Source organism: Salarias fasciatus, chromosome 17 (genome assembly GCF_902148845.1).
Source record: "Salarias fasciatus chromosome 17, fSalaFa1.1, whole genome shotgun sequence".
NCBI classification, from domain to species: domain Eukaryota; kingdom Metazoa; phylum Chordata; class Actinopteri; order Blenniiformes; family Blenniidae; genus Salarias; species Salarias fasciatus.
In genome coordinates this window covers 10,050,054-10,069,067 of record NC_043761.1, presented here as the reverse complement: position 1 = coordinate 10,069,067, position 19,014 = coordinate 10,050,054, and the positions used below count along the sequence as shown (strand labels likewise).

The following is a 19,014-nucleotide window of genomic DNA, read 5'->3' as shown; positions in this document are numbered from 1 at the left end:
GGACATTTGCATTACAAAAGGGAGCTGTTTGAAAATATGCACAAAACATGTCATCTGTGATACGGCTTCAAAATGCTTCAAACATGCCTGAAAACACGAAAAAGAAAAAAAAAAAAGAAAAGAAAGAAAGAAAGTGCAGCGAAACTCAAACGTAAAGAGGACAATAGACTGTAAATCATTTGCTGCGACTTCACTTCTTCCAATCTGTTGCTGAGGGGATATCTCGCTTTCATGTTGAGGGAGGAAGAAAAGGGAGAGAAGTGTGTTAAAGAAAATAACAAGATTTAAAGAAGTGGAGCAGGAGGAGGGAAGCGAGAGGCGGCGGCGGCGGCGGCGCGGGGTTGCGTGAGGATCACAGATCTGCTCTTTGACCTCGCTCTAACCTCGCAAAGTCCCAAGACAGACATGTGGTTGCCATCTGGCCGGCTCGCTGTGCTATTATAGCCCTTGATTTATTCTTAAATGTTGCCCGGATTGCGCCGCTATGGCTGATTTAGCTTTAGTTTTTTGTTTGTGGCTCATGTTGGTTTAACTCTTCTCCTCAGTGACAGCGACGGACGGACTCTCAGAACTGGACGAGCTGAGCTGAAATCCAAGCATCCGAGTGATTAAAACCACATTTTGGACAAGCTGGATGTCTTATTTGATTAATTCCGTATGATTTGAAGAAAAACAAGCAGGGAAACTGGTATTTATGCCGTATCTCTGCATCAGTCAATAAGCAGATTTAACACTGGGGTTGAAGGTATAAACATTTTTTTAATGCATGTTTTAATAAAAAATAATGGCAGTATACTGCATTAAAGTTTTAGCTTCGTGCTCTTTCTTTTTATGAAGATTTGTTGTAAAAGATTTAAAGGAAACGATAACGCTTTAGTCGTGTTGAACAATTAACGCTGGGGGGCTGCATCAGGCAAAATATGAGAAGAATGTTTCATATTTTGATTTTTGGAATAGAGTCAAGATATTCACTCTCAAAATGTCCACTTTCCTCTTGTTAACGGTTTTCATTCTCCTCAACTTCTTTGAATTTATGCTCAAGATTTTTACTTTTATTCCAAACATCCCAACTTCACTCCCACTTGGTGAATTTGGTCTTCACAATCTGCTTCCAAGGTCTTTTTTTTTTTTTTTTTTTTTCACAAAATACAAAATACAACTGTATGCTGTTACACCACAAGACGTCTTTGTCCACTCAGCGTGACGAAGAAATTAGATTTCATCATCGATTTCACTCGAGTCCACTTTACAAGTGAATTAAAACAGAACGCAGAACTGGGGGAAAAGTTTATATCTGCATAAAGTTTGCAGCTAAAGCGGTGAGCGACAGTATGTGTATGAAATCTTTTTTGCGCTCACAATAAATGACCATCCCCATGTGTTCTACTGTGCTTTTTGAATTTATCTCTACAATAAGAGCTCCACAATGTGCATTATTATTCAAACCTTCAGATCTGAATATGGATAGTTAAGGTCTGAATTAATTATTCGGCTTTATTTCTACATTTCTTTGCCATAGTGGTGTTGCAGTGGTCAGCACTACTTATCTGAAAAATGCATTTTGAACATACAAATCAATGCACTGCCACTGAAAATGCAATTAAATGTGTGTCATAAGTAACTAATACTGTCTGAAGTCTTCAAGAAGAATACTTTGCATTACTTTATGAGTCAGCCTTCATTTCAGGGGAACTTTCAGAGACTCTCTCTGCACGTCTGGACCATCCGTCATCTTCTACATCGCTTTGTCCAACTTCAGTCTGATCTGAGCTGACTTCACAAATGCTCGTCCTCTTTACATCCACTCCTGTTTATTCACAGAAAATAACCCAATCTTAGCTTGATCTTCACACTCTAATTAAAGAATGTAGAATTTGAAAAGAAAACAAACTATTTCTCTGTGTGCAAAGAAAAAAAAAAAAAAAAAAAAACGACATGAAAGAGAATCACCGGCTCGTCTGGGAGCGACAGATAATGCTTGTTTAGCCATCTTTAGAAAGCCTTTGCATCAGCCGCAGATAAGACTGCAGATGTGTTTGATGCAGCCCGGAGGATGCAGATCTTTGTGCCGTGCCGCTCGGATCCAACTCGGAGGCACTTGTTGCAGACGGGCATAAAGCCACAGCACGCCTCCCGGCCAATTAACAGCCAAATCAGCCAAAACAGATTTCCAATTGATAAATCTTTAATGATACCAGGGATTTTACACAAATACACACTTGACAGTGCTAATTTAAAGCAAATAGGAAGCTTGATTAAAAATTCCCCAGGCATGGTGGGGGGAAGATAAATGTTTGAATAATTTATCTGATTTAATTGACACGACTGCAATGCTGTAAACAGAAATGTTTTGATGTTCATAATGCATTTTGACGTGATGAGATTTTGGGACAGTTCCAAGGAAAGGGGAAAAAAAAAAAACACATACAAGTAGGAAGAGAGATTCAGTCGGGGAGGCAAATGATGAGAAGAAGTGGTTGTGTGGAAAATCAAGTCTTGGAAATCCACATTTGCATATTATCCCAGATCAAGCTCGGTGTACAAGCACTACCAACTGTTATCACGACGAATAAAAAAATAAATAAGCGAGGGAAAGCGGCGGGCGCTGATAGGCAGCGAAAGTGATGAGCAAACACAATGATACACAAGCCTGGGAGCAAAGCCTCGGGCTACCGCACTTCGGTTTGACCCCAAAAATGTGACACTAAACAAGGATGTAAACAGAGGAAGTGAGAGGGGAGAGGAGATAGGGAGGGGGGGGGGAATTCTTAGGCGGAGCACATATTGGTGTTTGTCGCGGCATAAATACAAGCACACATCGAGATGGACGGCGGCGGGAGCGATATTATAAGTAAGCATTGGGCGCAGGATGGGGGGGGGGGGGGAACAGAGCGAGCCGGTGGCTCCTGCTCCCACCGGGGACCGAGCAGGGGTTACACGGCCAGCAACGCCTGTCCGATAAGAAACCGATCTGCATGTGTCTCTCCGTCCCCTGGTAAACATCCCGGTTATCTGCAAACAAACAGAGTTTACTACTGACTATGAATGAATACATCAAATTTTGATGGAAGTACCATGTTGGGCTCCCCCTCGCGCACCCAGAATGCATCTCCAACATGATACAGTGTACACCTGAATACATGAATAGCCAACAAGGAGGCCCTCGCTGTTTGTAGGGGTAATGTCGGCTGAATTTTTAAAAGATGTTATTTTGATTTGACACGACTTGTGGCTTGGCGGAGCGCGGCGAAAATATACGAGACGGCCAGAGGAGGAGACAGAACACTCGCGTCTGGGGAAGAGGAAGGATAAACAGCCAGAGGAAGAGGACAAAGACAAAAAAAAGACAATCAGCTGATACGGGGATGAAATCGCCGCGCCGGCCCGTCATGGGGATGGACGCTGTGGAGAGAGTGAAGGGGGGGGAGGAGATGAAGATACAGACAGGAGCAGATCTGAGGATGACAGGCCCGAAACGACAACACAACACCAGACACCAAGAGTTGAAAGCGCCAAGACATAAAGACAGCCAGATGCAAAGATATAACGTGGAAAAGGATGTCAGCATTACAGACAGCAAAATAAAGTCACCCAGACTGCCTGCAGGTAATTGGCACCATTTGTTTTTTTTTTTTTTCTGCATCTTCAATTTATTCCCAACAATGACAGCAAGAGTGAAAAACCACACACATGCTGCAACACAAAAAAAAAAACGAGGCAGGGGGGCTTGGAGCAAAGCTGACATTACAACACGTGCATTTATGTTGCCTGACAATGTATCGCTCCCACATCAAAGACAGCCTCACCTTTCGCAAAAGGAAGCAAAGACGGAATAAGCGGCGGGCCCTCGCTTTATTAACTCCCAATCAATAAACATGCAGTCGGAGGCGAGGTAATCAGGAAACACTGGCAAATGGCCTGACAATGTATCAAAGCCGACGCTCCGAGGCAACGGCGCAAACTCTAACAAGCATTTTATTACCGGTAGCTGTTACTGACATTAGTCAAAAACCAAGAGAGATAAAATAGAATAAGGAATGCGGCGTGGCTGGCTGAGAGGGCCCCTCGGCTGAGAGGGTGCACCTCCCGCGTTTGATAGCCACACGACTCCTCTTTGATATGATAACAAATATAAATTGTTTAAAAAAAAATATATATATATCAAATAGGCAGGCTCGCTGCGACGAACGTCTGGGCGATAACGTCGCGAGGAAACCGACCGCTGCAAGCTTTCAGATGACGATGATGCACAGGTTCTCTAACCGCAAAGTAAAGCAGCAATATTACAGGAAGGTACACAAAAAAAATCACACAAATATCTCCAAAAAAAACCCCATCATATATAGAAAATATGGATAAATATTGAGAGACGTTCTCTCACACTTGTCTCTACTCTTGCTTCGTGCACGTCTCGCTCGGGGGATAGCGGCTCACTCCGAGGATCAAGTCCAGGTGAGGAGTGGAACTCCCCCCCCCCCCTCCCGCCTGCTAATTTGTTTGTTTCGTTCTGGGGGCAGAGCTGATATTAAAAGGAGATCCTGAGCAGCGGGGAGAGAGGGACGGAGGGAGCTGGGGAGAGAGGGAGTCGAGGAAGACGAGCAGGAGGCAGGAGCGGTGGGGGGTGATGGAGCGGGGGGGGGGGCAGGGCCGAGTTTACAAGCCCCAGGTACGGTGAATGGGCGAGAGAGAGAGAAGATGCAGAAAAGAAGGCAATGAGGGAGAGAAAAAAAAAAAAATCTCATCCAAATAATTTTCACCCTGTGGGCGCTGAAATGCAAATCACAGATCAAAGAGGTTTGCAATGGAAACTAGCGAGATTGGGAGAGAATATCATCAAGCCGGGGTTATATATGTATGTTCAGGATGTGAGCGAGACATGCTGGACCCAGGTAATGGAGCTGACCTGTACTTGAACACTGCCCCCCACCGCCACTATCATTTCCCTGCTTACCTTCTCCCAGGGTTGGAGCGTGTACAGTACGCCAGGAAGTAATTTAGTTTCTCTTTGCAGTATTTCTTTTCCCCCCCCCCCCCCCCCACCCTCTGTCTGTGTTCATAAAGCCTTTTCATCTGCCGGCAAATGTGCGGTTTACACAAACCTCCCAAAGCAGTGACGAATTCCCCACCTTGAACACTCGCAGCGGATTGATGCTCAGTGGTCTGTTTACCTGTTGCTCGTCGACCTTTGCCCTGGAAAACAGCAAGAGAAACGCTGCAACCGGGAGCTTGATCATGTGTGAATAAAGCACAGAAGTGATGAGGAGTTTGGAGGCGGCCATGTTGGTTGGTTATCGTCACAAGAACGTCGCAAACCGGGAAATGGGATCCTCCCAATTATTAACTATTCCAGCTGCAAGAAGGCGCCTTCAGTCTCTGAAATCTGAGTGTTGTTTGATTTAGTTTTACGAGACATTAGAGGCAGATTAAATGATCCCAAAATGCACCTGACATGGAGCAAAATTGAAAAATCTCAACGTACAGTCGACATAATAGAGCTGCGCTCATTTGCTTCTATAGACACAGATGTGAGAGAACATCCTGTGGGTGGAGAAAGACACACACACACACACACACACACACACACACCGAAAGAGCTATAGATAGAAACTCAGGGGAAGGATGTGACTGGAAGAAGGTGAGGGAAGACTGTACAAGGAGTCTCCACATTAATGCCTAATTAATGTCTGCCTCCCCATTAATGTCGGATTAATAATTGATGTCTGTCTCGGCCACCTGAAGCTGTCATAACTTTCCTTGTGCCGCCAAATGAAAGATGACAACGTTGACGTGCGGCGCCGACTTCTGTCGCGGGCGTCCTGATTGAATCTGGCAACGGAAGAGCATTTAGATATTTTCACGTAAACACAATGAAGCGAAATAGGATTTTTCCGCACAACTTTAGACTGAGATCAAGCGTAGTCCTTCAGTGTTTACACAAACTTCTAACTTTTCGCTCAAATCGAAGCGGATGAGCTAACGTGCTCCACCGAGTGAAGGTCGTTCCTAAAAAACAAATGCGTGCGCGTCTTCAGGTGCCGTCTGCATCGGCGCCGAAGCTTTCCACTCATGTGGATTCGCGGTTCGCGGCACTGTGACTCCGGCGGCCGCAGGATCCAAAACACAGCTGGGTTTTTTTTTTTTTTTTTTAAATTTCTTTTTTTTATGGCTGGTCAGCACAACCTGGACACGGCGGTCTGTGTGTTCACCTCTTCAAAGAAACAGCTTCTGCTTTCCTGGTATTTGCCTTTGAATGTAAATCCTTAATCCCTCCCATCTTGTCTTCTCTCTCTGTCCGTCCATCCTTCCATCTTCCTCTCTCTCTCTCTCTCTCGTTATTGCCAGCTGTCCACATTTTTTTTGCACCCGGTGTCACCTGCTTTGTAATCTGATTACTTCACAGCAGAATTAGTATGTATATTTAATGCAGCTCTTTTTTTTTTTTTCCTTCCTTCCCCTCTTTCTCCTCTCCGTCCTTTATTCTTTTTAAATCTTGATGAGTGATGCGGGGAGGAGCGGCGACGGGGTGGGGTTGCTCCACTTGCATGTCTGGCGGATATGCCAGGGCCATGCTAATAAATGACAGCTGATTTATGCGTCTGTATTCTTTTATTTATAAAAAAATAGCAAGCGGGCTGATTTCTGATATTAATAATACAAGTGGATCCACTTTGATTAGGCTTCTGTAGAGAGCTGTGCATATTCAGCATTACAATTAAAGCCTCTGATGTGAAATAGGAATGACACGCTAATGAAGCGAGCTAGCGAGCCTGAACCGCAACTGTCCAACAGCATTATGGCCCATCTCGGATGAAGAGTAATTATACGAGGAACACTGAAATGTCATTAAAAATCTTCAGTAAGTGATTTAACCCACCATTCCTCGCTAATGCTAGATATTTCTTCTTCGTCTTTTTTTTTGCTTTTCCCACCCCCAAAACCTCCACAGGATCAACTCCCAAGATTCTACTCTCTTTCTTTTTTTTTTTTTGTGTTAAACCTTTCTTCTCCACAAAGCCAAAACCAAACTTCTCCTGAAGAAAGTTCCCCAAACAAGGAAAAAAAAAGAAAAAAAAGGGGGCATCAGATCCCTTAAACGCAAACATATTGAGATTTGAGACCCAGATGTAGAGATGCATCTTTCTAATTTAATTTCAGGACTCTGTGGTGCCAGTGGTGTGAGATAATTGAAATCATTCCATTAGAGTTTCCATTATGAATTGTGATTAAGGCCAGATGTGATTACCATGGATTAAAGACGATAGTTGTGATTTTTTTTTCCCTTCCCACCTCCCTCAGCGTAACCTTTCCACCTGCGCGACATCCACTTCCTTCAACAGCTGAACATGCAAGGAAACAACAGAGAGAGGGCCAAATACTTGATAAAGCCAAGGACTGTGTGTGTGTGTGTGTGTGTGTTTGAAAGGAGTGTTGTTTCTAAGAGGATTTAGATAATCTGATTTTACCCCTTTATTCTTGCTTGATGTGCTCATTTTCAGAGGCAAAAGGTTTGCTGGCAGCCTCCGAGGGTTGTTGTTGTTGTTGTTCTCGACGCATAAAGCAAACAAATAATGAGCTATATCATGTTAGCATATCATCTTCATTAGGGCTCTTTGTGTGTGTGTGTGTGAGAGATGTATTGGAGGGGGGCTGATAGGATGTGCGTGCATGTGGCAGATAATGCCACGGGCAAGAATTCATGAATATCAGCAGTTTTCTCACCATTTTGTTGGGTTAATCCCCGGTTTCAGTCGGAGAAAGAGACGTTTCAAACTCGCGGCGAGATGGGAGGAGACCACGGGAGCGGCCCGGCGACGCCGAAAACGCGCACAAACCCCACCGACCCGCATCAAGAAAGAGAAGAAGAACCCGGTCTGGAACCTGACTGAGACTAACATGTGATGGCATCCGCTGGGGAAAGGCTTCCGCCTCAGCACCGGCCGTGTGGCGTCGGGTGGGGGGGGGGGGGGCGCCGGCGCCGGCGTCCCCTCGCCCACCACCGAACCGAGCGTCATGCCTTCCAGCCATGCAATTATTTTTTTGCACCGCGTCCAATATCAACTTGAGAGCAATGCAAATTATTTAAGACGCGCTTTTCAGGGCTCGCAATTATAATAATGATGATCTCAATTAGCGTTGCCATTGCCTCGGACTATTTAGCAGGCAATTTTGCAGCCTGGGGGCGAGGGTCTTCCAGGGAGCCGACACGCATCGTCAGGTCAGGGAGAGAGAAAGAAAGAGACGGAGGCTGCACTCTTAATCAATAAGCTGAGACTGGAGATATTTACCACCCAATCCCGCAAGGGCACGGCTCATAAATTGACCTAATTGGTCAGCGCCGGAGATGAAATGAATGATACCAAGATGCGCCGTCTGATTCAGAAGTGGCGGACGTAATGAGTCGCCATTGTACTGCACTGAGATCCACTTCCAGGCGGAGGAGTCCCGGGAAGAGTTTCTCCTTCTTCGGAGCCGCACTCCAGGCCGGGACATGAAAACAAATGGACGTCATGAACTGTAGATATAATGGGACAATTAGCCGGCTCGCCTCAGAGCGGTGAAGGCCGATCCTGGCTGTGGCGGCAGCTGAATGCAGGCACGGGGCGGAGGAAGTGCAAAAACACTTAAGAAATAAGTAAAACTAATGACAAAGTGTCAAAGGAAAAAAACTAATAGATGAGTAGAAGGGCTGCAGGTTCAAGAATTTAAGAAAAGTAGGTTACAAACGTTAAAGAAAGAGATCAAAAAATCAGTATTAAATACAACACGACAAAGGAAGAAAACACACAAAAAACAAAAAATACAGAAAGTATCTGAAAACTACAAAGAAAGAGAAGCAAAAACATGATAGCTGCGTGTTTCACAAGTTTTCTTTTTCGACCCACACGTTTTTCAGATTCAGATGATCGTCGACCTCATGCTGACTCCTGAAGTGTGTGTGTGTGTGTGAGTGTGTGCGTGACTGTGTGGACACCTGAAGCAAAGGGCAAGCAAGTCCCTGGAGGACCAGCAGGAGAGACGGCGCCATGTGGGCGTGAGGACGCAGGAAACAAGCCAGCTTAATTAAGACATCAGGAAGTCGTGGTGCAAAAAAAGTAAAGAACAGCATCGAGCATTTCAGGAACCTTTCAGGATATCTGTTGAAATGCATGTAGGAGCAGGAAGAACATGCAATCGGCAAACAGAAATTCAATCCAGAGAAGCGCTAAACAGAATTTGACTGGAGCCACGAAACACGTTTTAATGGCTCCATATCCAACATGCCGATGGTGCCAGTGCTCTTTTGACGTTGGACGAAAAAAAAAAGTGGGAAGCATGTCTCCCTGAATGTGTAACAATGCTTTAAAAGCCTCCAAAGCGTTTGTTTCTTTTACAAATTAACTCCCGTTTGCCAGTTTGGGAGCATTCTCGCGTCCCCAGCATGTCATGTAGTGTACTGCTCTGCCGCTGTATATTAGAGGCACTCTTTCCATTCCCCGCCATTCATGTGGAAACGGCTTGCACCACCAGCTACCCTTTCTTTTATTCATCGCACTGTAAATAACTCCACTTTATGAAAAGCAGCCAGTGTGACTCACGGATACCTCTCTAACCACAAGCCATTATTATTTCATGGCCTTTGAAAGAAGGGTCTATAGCAGGCGCTCTCACACTTTAATGTCGGCGCTCCCTCTGATGTTGTGTAGTACACAGCGGCCCTTGTTGCGCTCCGTATGCAATCCCTCACTTGAATTCACAAACACTTCCAAGTGCATAAATAGCGCGGGAGACAAGTGCCTTGCGAGCTAGCTAATGCTCTGGAACGCCATTGCTGAGGAGATAACAGGAGCCTGCCATGGCTGATGCCTGGGACTGTCATGGAGGGGGGGGGGGGGAAGACAAGTGTGTCTGTGAGGCTTCATGAAAAATGCTGTTGTTTTCTGACCCCTCATGGGACATCACATGGTAAGGCGAGAGAACACGCATCAGCGTTACGATTAAATGACCAGCGGATATGATTCAAAGGGTCCCACGGTGTCCCCCGAGCGGCCCTCGGAACGTGCGGGAGGCTCCCGGCATACAGACGAGCTAATGGGCAACCTATTGGTCATGGTAGATTCGGCCTGAATCTCAATGAGGGTGTCAGTGTGTGGCTTGCTCCATGACCGACAAGGTGTGGTGGGCCTGCTGGAGTTGATTTAGCCACATCGGCTGTCATGGCGCTTTACCAGTCAACATCAATCAGTCCAAAGGCTAAAAAGCACACATTCTTTTTTTTCTTTTTTTCTCTCTCCTTTTGAAGTGTCAGGAGGAAACTGCCGTGTCGAGGACGGATGAAAAATGGAAGACGTCTGATGAAATTTCACATCTTTGTTTTCTCTCCATGATGCAGAACCTCGATGCTAATAAGGCAGATTTCTTTTTCTTCCTCTTCTTCTTCTTTTTCCAAACGCCAGCATGACAACAGACTGAATAATGCGGCTGGTGTTGGAACCACTTTTGCAGTGCGTAACCCAGAAATGAAGCCTAGTTGGGGAAGTCACTCCTCACAAAAGAGAAAGCCTTTCAGAGGTGCGCGGCGGTTCTCCCGTGCACGCCGGGACACGAAAGCCGAGATCTTGAATCATACAAAGGCTAAAACCCATTACAGGTCCGGAGAGGGTGGGCAACGCGGCGTCTTGTCCCACTCCTCTAAACAAGACTCTAGGTGCTGGAAGCTGGGAAAAAAGCCTTGTAACATACATTAAATTTTAATTGTTTTTTTTTTTTTTTTTCCTCCCTCTCTTCCTCCCTTCACATCTCCTGAAACGTTAAAAGTGTAATGCCAGCTAGATTTTCATGGCTGCGCCTTTGTAGGATAAAAGATATATGTGTCAAGAGCGGAGGGGGAAATAATTTACTCTCTGATGCTGGAGGTAGACAGTTGCTTTTTCAAATTCCAAGTTTTGGTCCTTTATTTTATTCAGCAGTGAAATGCCATGAATACAGAAAATAATGTCTGTTACAATTCTCAACCATGACCTTCTAATGTCAGAGAACCTTAAACGTATGGACACAGTACACAGTAATGAAAAGTATCAAAAAAAGTAGCTGAATCTCGATCGGAAAGGAAAAAAGAAAAGGAACAAAAATAAGTCTTCACCAATTACATAAACATATGTTTGCTACAGTCCCAATTTACTGTATACATAGGGGGATCATATTCTCAATTATTAGAGAAGGATAGCAGTAGAAAGGATACATGACTCAACTGCCAGACATAATGCTTCATAAAGTATGCACAGAGGTACAAGCAATAAATACACACATTAGGTTAAGCCTTACAGCTACGCAAAGCAGATGCAGAAAAAAGCAGGTTTTGCTATTCTTAGCGAGCAATGAGAGAGAAACAGTAAAAATTCAGGTAAGTCAGAAAAGAAACACTGAGATTTTTTTTTTTTTCCTCTTAGAAAAAAGTCTGGTAAATTTATGGGTCCACCAACATTTTTTTTTCTTTTTTTATACATAAGTATGCACAGTTATCAAAATACAGACAAAATCAACCCAGAAAATCCAGACAATCCTAAAATCTAGTGGAGGAGCAGATCGCAGTTCTGGAGGTCTTTCTGGTATTTATGTGCAAGCAACTATTTTAGACATTTTTTTTTTTTACTTAATTTATACAAAACCCATGCAAATCTACAGGTAATATGCATTCTGTGGCTGACAGGTTTCATCCCTCCCAAAACAGTATATCTGAGGTAATGCACTCCTATGCATTGTACGTACATTTAGGCCATCGTCCCAATGATTTTTCATTATATTCTTTTTATTAGTCCTCGTTTCCAGTCCACCAAATGATTTTTAGACATGCATTTTTAAAACACAATATTCCCTTACAGGTAATCTATACATTATCATTCTACAAATGTTTGAGGAAAACCTATTACAATGCAAATCTTCCATATCTTGACGCAGGGAATGTAAACGTTGGTTTGGAGCCACGTCCTATGAGACAAAGCGTAGTAAAGTGTAACAGCTCTTGTGGCATTCTCTCGTGCAATCTGTTGTAATTGTTCTGAATTTGTTGTGCAGAGGTAGAAGCTTTCAGAAAGCCTTTTTGGGTAAGTGGGAGAACCCTTTTTTTTTTTCCTTTTCCTTTTTTTTTTCTCTTTTTTTTTTTGTTGAAAGACGCAGCGTCCTCTTTATTTGGTGTGATAAGATTATTAAGGACGTCGTCTTCAAGTCGTTTTGCTGACTCCAGCTAAGTATTGAAGGGATAAGCTTTGTTCCTGGGCCCAGTACCCTCTTGACTGGCACATGTGTGTGTGTATGTGTGTGTGTGTGTGTGTGTGTGTACTCTACACGCTGCGTGTTTGTACAGTACTGCGCGTGTCTTGTGTGTCTGAGCTCTTCCAGCCAGTCCCTCGGCTTGGCACCACACTTGAAAACAGCATACGCACAGTGTGTTTCCATTTTGGTCAAAACAAGCAGCCGCGTTTGCTCGTTACGGCACGGATACGAAGCCGCGCCGGGCGGCTCTTTGACAGCATACGTTTTTTTTTTTTTTTTTTCATTTTTTTCATTTTTTTTTCTGCAGCGAGAGATTTAACCAAAACAAAAAAGTCGGCAGACCAAACAAAAAGAGAGAACACCCAGGGATTGGGGTTACTGTGTGTGTGTGTGTGGTGTGTGTGGTGTGTCTACTAGCTTCCGACCATGTGTGCATGTGTGTATGTGTGTGTGCGTTAAGGATTTTCTTTATCCCATACAAGAGGAGGCAGAATTTTGTGTAACTTTGGTTTACTGAAAACAGAAATGACCATTAAAGCAACAACACTTTTCTAGATGACATTGGCTGCGAGGGGGAAAAGAGGGCGGAGCTTCAAGCAGGCTGCCTATATCACCTGTATCCATATAGGCGGAGCTGTGACCCACACAACGAGGACTGGATGGAGTTAAAGCAAATATCACCTAGAAAAGATTCCCTTTCACCTTAGATATCCTCTTCCAGCAATGGCTATAACTATTTGCTTCCACATGGTAACCAAGCCACATCATTTCATATTAACTTGAAATTATGACTTATTTGGCTTCACTAGATATTTTTCATGTTTGGTTAGCGATGTTTTCAGTTTTGTTTAGTTTTTTTTTTTCGTTTTTTTTTTTTCGTTTTTGACGTGGCTCAGAACAAAACCTCCATGGAAATTAAGACGTGACAGAATTTTTTGACAGTCCCACTTAGAACGACACATTTTCACCAGGTCAGAAAACAAAAAAAAAAAAGGAAATAAATAAAGAAGAATGACTTCGGATGAGTGGCGCTGTAGCGAATAGTAGAAAAATAAAATGAAATTAACTTCACAACAATACAATGCTTCTGCACTTCCATTGAATACACAAATGTTTTGGTCATGATCCACTTTTACAGTTAGCTGCTCTCTACCGGGTGAAACCACCAGCACCAAAAGCCTGTAGTCCCAACATCACGCCGCCTTTTTCCCAACAGCACGTCTGGCAGGAAGTCTTCAAAGTGGACGTTTCGCGAGTCATCAAATTACACATCAAAATCAGCATTTATTTCCGCTCTCTCTTTCTCATGAGCATCTTTGTATAGGGCTAAATGAAACAATCCCAGAGGTTATTCCAAGGTAGTTTTGCGGAACAAAAGCTTCTCTTTGTACTAGTTTAAAGTCAACAGAAGTTGGACCAAGAGGAGTTTGGTGGCTTCTGTCTATAAGCTATTGGCCATTGCTAGTGTTGGCTTTGGTTTCTAGCTGTTGCCTGTGACTGTTTGCAGGTAGACAAAGCTTTCGAACGAGGAGGTAAGGAGGAACAGCGAGAAGAAAACGATGCAGAAATGCATTTGTTGTGTAAATGGTGCTTCTTTTTTTTTTTTTTTCAAATCCCCAAGTCAATTCCAGTTTGTTTGTTTATTTTTTTTTTTGGTGATTTTTTTTTTTTAATTTTATTTTAATCACAAACAGATAACAGACTGGAAGCCAACTTTTTTTTTTTTTTTGTTACTCTTTTCCTGGACAGCTGCAACAACAGTCTTGGTACCGCAGTTCTGTTACTGGTGTGATTCAGGGAATGGCATTTACAGTCGGTGGTGCCTGAATGAAATCATATCTGGAGATAAACGATGGTTAAAACAAGAGAAAACTAAGGAGAGAAAAGAAGAAAGAAAAAAAAAAACATCTAGCCGAAAATAATATACTGGATTTCTTAATAGTAGCAACATACAGGCAGTGACACAAATTTCTGAGACTACTCCTGTGCAAATGATAACAGAGCAACAACTTGAATTGAACCAGCAATTGTCTCTAGACATTAACAACTACTGTGGGTTGGGTTATTCACAAACAGAAAATGTCTTCCTTTTTGGCAGTATATGAGGCCGCTAGCTTTCAACGGAACGTGATTTGCTCATTAGTTTCAGGTTTTTCTTTCCCCTCACCCCCCCCCCATCCATGAGTCCATCATCCTCGTACTGTATGTGGCCACGCCGTCCCTAACGAACCAGGTCTCAACGAGTTTTTTTGGATTTCTGTGAATCAGACATCTCATGCCTGACATGTTTGGGGATCCCAAAGGGCTGCAGCAAAGAGTTCCTTCGGACCGGTCTCTATCCGGATACATGCTTAATAAATAGTCCCAGTGGTGAGAGAGACGGAGAGAGAGTCAGCTGTGGTTTGCTCGGACTGTGGAGTGGTTTCTAGTCTTGCAGGAGGTCTGTGTGGGAGAAACAGTGCGGCTGGGCGACGGGATACGGCCACCAAAAACTGTATCCTAGTCACTCCAGGTCCTCCGATAAGTTCCCTTCCTCCAGCTCCCGGTCCTCCTCCAGCTCCGGACTGTGATTGGCTGTCGTCACGAGTGACATCGGACAGTCGTCGTCGTCCATATTGAGCGGCTCCTCCTTGACGTGAATGGGCGGCCTGCGACACAATCACACCGGCGTTAACCGTTAGTCCGCTGCATCGAAAAGTAAATATATTTGTGACAAATTCCTGCAGCTGAAAGAACTTCTGACCTCCAGCTCATGTTGGAATTTGTCTCGTGCAAACCCCTAAAGGGGCAGAGACAAAGGAAAAAAATGTAAAAAATGCAAAATATCACAGATGCAAAGTAACATGTAAAAGGGAGAAAAGAGGCGGTTAATTCCCTTTGCTCTCATGCAGCGTGTTGTTCAGCGGACATAAATATTCTGTTGTATCAAAAAAAAAAAAACGGGCATTACATGCATTATCTGGTGCAAGTAACAACCGTGTTGTTTGCGAGACGCTAATTCGACATGATGCCTCACGTCTACTGTAAGTAAGCGCATGAAAATTGCATGAAAAACACGGCCCCTGTAAGGCCGATAAGCTGTGATGTTCCAGACATGTTTGGCATTTAAAAGTTTACTGATGACACCAGGTTGAAATACATGAAAAAGGAAAAAAAAAAAAAAAGGGGGGGGGGGGGTGAAAAAAAAAACAGGCCACATGATAAATAATGGAGAATTTCTCATCCCTGAGCCCCCTGGAGCAAAGGCAGAGGAGAGGCTTTTTTATCTAGTTAATAGAAAGCGCAGCCACTCGTTAATATGCAGGGGCTGTGCGTGTCGCTCCTCAAGAGGAAAAACCGGCAGCTAGGTTCTGCCATTAATCAACTTCAGCCCCGGCAGTTCGCTCGGACACCATGATACATGTTTTTAACTCTAAATGGATGAATATCTTTAGCCACTGTCAATAAGCGCCGAGGCAAGGAGGCGGCGGCGGCGGCTGACTGGACGCCGCTTCCTTCAGAACAACAGAGGAGTGGGAGGGGAGAGAAAAAAAAAAGTACAGGGCGACTAACAAGAATAATAATGCTGTCACACACAAACAAGGCATAACATGATCTGGGGCCCTAGTCGGGGAGAAGGGGTTTGTGCCACGATGATAAATCTGACAAAACCTAATTATTTCTGACACATCGGATGCATCAGAAAATCCCCCAAGACTTTGAAAGAGGAGAGCAGGGGGAGAACGAGAGAGAGGGGGAGAGAGAGGGAGACTTATCAAGTGGTAGTGCGTTAGGACGCGCCTCTCCTGGGCTGCCTTCATCAGTGGGAGAGGAGAGGGTGAGGGAGGCGGAGGGGTGCGGGGTGGGGTTTGGATTTGAAACGAATTTTAAAAGGTACAGATGACTTTAATATTCAGAGCCAAATACTGTAAATTAATATTCTGATGTGGCGGGGATGAGAGGAGGAGGCCGATCTGAGCGGGATGCGAGTTGGAGCGATGAATATTTCTGTTTTTCTGCCTCTCGGAGTCGCGGAGGCAGAGGGACGTGAAGGGAGAGGCCCCTCTGCCAGAGGTGAAACAGCAGAAACAGCTCCTCTCATCAGCCAATGAGGAACCTAATGAATGCAATTACTGTGTGTGTGTGTGTGAATAAATATAAATAAGTGTGTTTTTCTTGAATAAAATACAGGAAAACAGTATATTTTAAGGCTTTTGCATTTTTGCATATAAATTCAGCGGCTGATTTATTTTTTAAATCACTCTGATGGCGGAAAAAAAAAAAACCAACATGAAGAAAAAAATGGCAGCACCATTTATCTTACTCAATAAACACACTTCATTATGGTCATATCTGGCTTTGTTGACAAAGCTGTATTTATCATGCTCGACAACAAACCGCCGTAACAAATAACTTCCAATAATAGATGCTGTGACACGCTGACTGTTGAAGATTAATACATGATCAAACTCTAATATGTATGACGGCCGATAAACACTGACTGCATGCTTATGCACTGATTATTCAACACTACCAAGGTTTGACTTCGTGGTATCTGACGACGACATTTCACATTACACTGCCAGAATGCCTAACTTATTTCGCACAACGGTAAAATACATTTCGGATCGGTAATTTTTAGACTAAATCACTTCAAAAGTAAAAACGAGCCTGTACTTGAATGCACCGCATTGATCACCCGGCAGACCTGCTTGTCAGGCCCTCATGCGCTCTTTAATGTGCGGCTCATTAGTTGTTTGTGTGACTCACAAGAGAAATATGAGGTCCTGTATTCAAAGGCTCCGGCCTTCCTTACACTTTATTAAAGTACGTGGACGAGCCATTTAGCACTTAATGGCTGGCCGCCATTACTGAGTCACTCAGGAGAAAACACTGGACTTTGTGGCGTAATAAATACGCGGTTGTGCGTCCAGGAAGACGCCTGCTCTCACATCAATCGCAGATTAGCGCCGGCAATCATGCAGAGGTATGTCAGGGATGCAAATAAGGTCATTAGTCCGCGGGCCTAATGGTAGGTTTGGGGGACAGGGGAAGCGGCGGCGTGAGGATGGGGGAGGATGAGATGGAGGAAAGAAGGCAGGGGTGAGGAAGACTGGAAGGGGGGGGGGGGCAATCAAAGACATTCATCGCGTCTCACTATGATTCATTAAGTAACACCAAAGAGGGGTGGCTGCCAAACAATTACACCAAGACCCATAAAGGGGAGCGACATTAAATCTGTTTGATTTGCTTCCATGAGAGAAGGTGATGAAGTTCAGTGAGTCAGGAGGAAGACTTTTGGTCCGTCCTGGTGCCCCTTCAAAGCCCTCGGGGTGAAACGAGAGTGTGTTGCTCATGCATACGCACACACACACACACACACACACGCCGCAGTGTGACCCAGGGCTGCGGTTACCATGAACCTTTAGGGGAAGGGGAACTTTGGTCCGACTGCTGAGTTGAGTCCCTCTCCAGCGAGAGGCCTTCGAGGTGACGTGCTATTTAGCTTAGCGCTACAAGCCGATCCATTATTTAAACGCACGCTGCAGGAGCCAGCCGTGGAAAAAACACATTTCTTCCATTTTGAGGTTGTCTCAGCTGTTTGAAAGGCAGGCGGGGATGGATGGAGGGACAGGGGAGGGAGGGCTGCGTCTCATCCTCCAGTGGCGTGGCCAAAGAGAGGCGGGTAAGAATGAAAAAAAAAAAAAAAAAGGAAAAGAAAGAAGTCAATGCTGTCCTGTTACTAAAAATTAAATGACCTGAGGGAGTGGTGAGTCTAGGATTCTGTCTGGAGCGGGGCAGATTTGCTCCACTTAACACCCCATTTCAGAGCGGGGTAAACACGTCCAAATAGATTAATGTATAGACGCGTGGCGAGGCTCATGCAGAGGCTTTCTCTGTTCTCCCAGATACAACCCGAGTGCATCCTTTCTCCATTACAGGAGTGGTTAGAGTAATGTCGACTGACTGCAACACCGGCCGTGATGGACAGCAGAGGAGAAGCGTTCTGGTGTAATTTCTGTTTGTTTCAGAGTGTGTGTGTGTGTGTGTGTGTGTGTGTGTGTGAGGCCTCACAGAGACCTTTGTCACGTCACTGACGTTCCTGAAAACTCACACGAGTTTAAAAACTCCCTCCACGACGTTAAAACAGAAACGGGGAAGGGGGAGTTTTTTAAAGTAATTAATGCTCCACTTGCTAAATATTAATAGGAACAGTCTTGCATAAAATATAACAGCTAAACCGCTATAATGCAGACAGTGGCGTAATTAAAGACGGATGTGTAATAGAGCCTATTTATAGAATCTGTTACTCAAAATCTCAGGTATGAGCCCAGAGGCGGTGAAATTACCACAGCTGATACAGGAAGACAGAAGTCTGCTTGTGATACAATACAAGATGGAAATTAAGCCTTGCCCTCGGGTCAAAGAGAGAGGGGAAAAAATACTGATACCGTGGGTTAAATGTCAGACAATTAAACTAACAAAGGGCAAAAAGACAGCGGAGAGGATTCACTGTGGGAGTGGAAGAGGAGGGGGGGGGGGTTCAACATGTGCTTGGCTTCTCAGGTAAGTACTCCTAAAAATGTGTGTGGTGTAAATGATCCGGTTCCCATTGCATTTAGCATAGAAGCAGAATGTTTTAAATGTTTGCTATTTTGGCACCAATTGTTTATTGATCCATGCAATCAGGTTCGATCAGAGAGATAACAGTCTAATTCAACTGACAAACAAAAACCCGCTTTATCTTCATGCTTTCATTTCTTGGCATTCGTAAAACCATTCAGA

The 19,014-nt window shown here is 44.3% G+C and overlaps 1 protein-coding gene across 9 annotated transcripts in view; it reads right to left on the bottom strand.

The window, feature by feature from the left end:
• Positions 1-11,556: 11,556 nt before the first annotated feature.
• Positions 11,557-19,014, bottom strand: part of foxp2 (forkhead box P2) — a 103,828-nt gene continuing 96,370 nt past the window's right edge. For 7 of the 9 annotated variants that reach the window (XM_030112970.1, XM_030112975.1, XM_030112978.1 and 4 more), the window contains 2 exons: positions 14,993-15,028; positions 11,557-14,897 (listed from right to left, as the gene is read on the bottom strand). In XM_030112970.1, the coding sequence (XP_029968830.1) occupies positions 14,753-14,897; positions 14,993-15,028 (181 nt within the window). In that variant the 3' untranslated portion in view covers positions 11,557-14,752. The remainder of the gene's footprint in view (positions 14,898-14,992; positions 15,029-19,014) is intronic. The other 2 variants (XM_030112979.1, XM_030112976.1) reach the window with 2 other exon arrangements.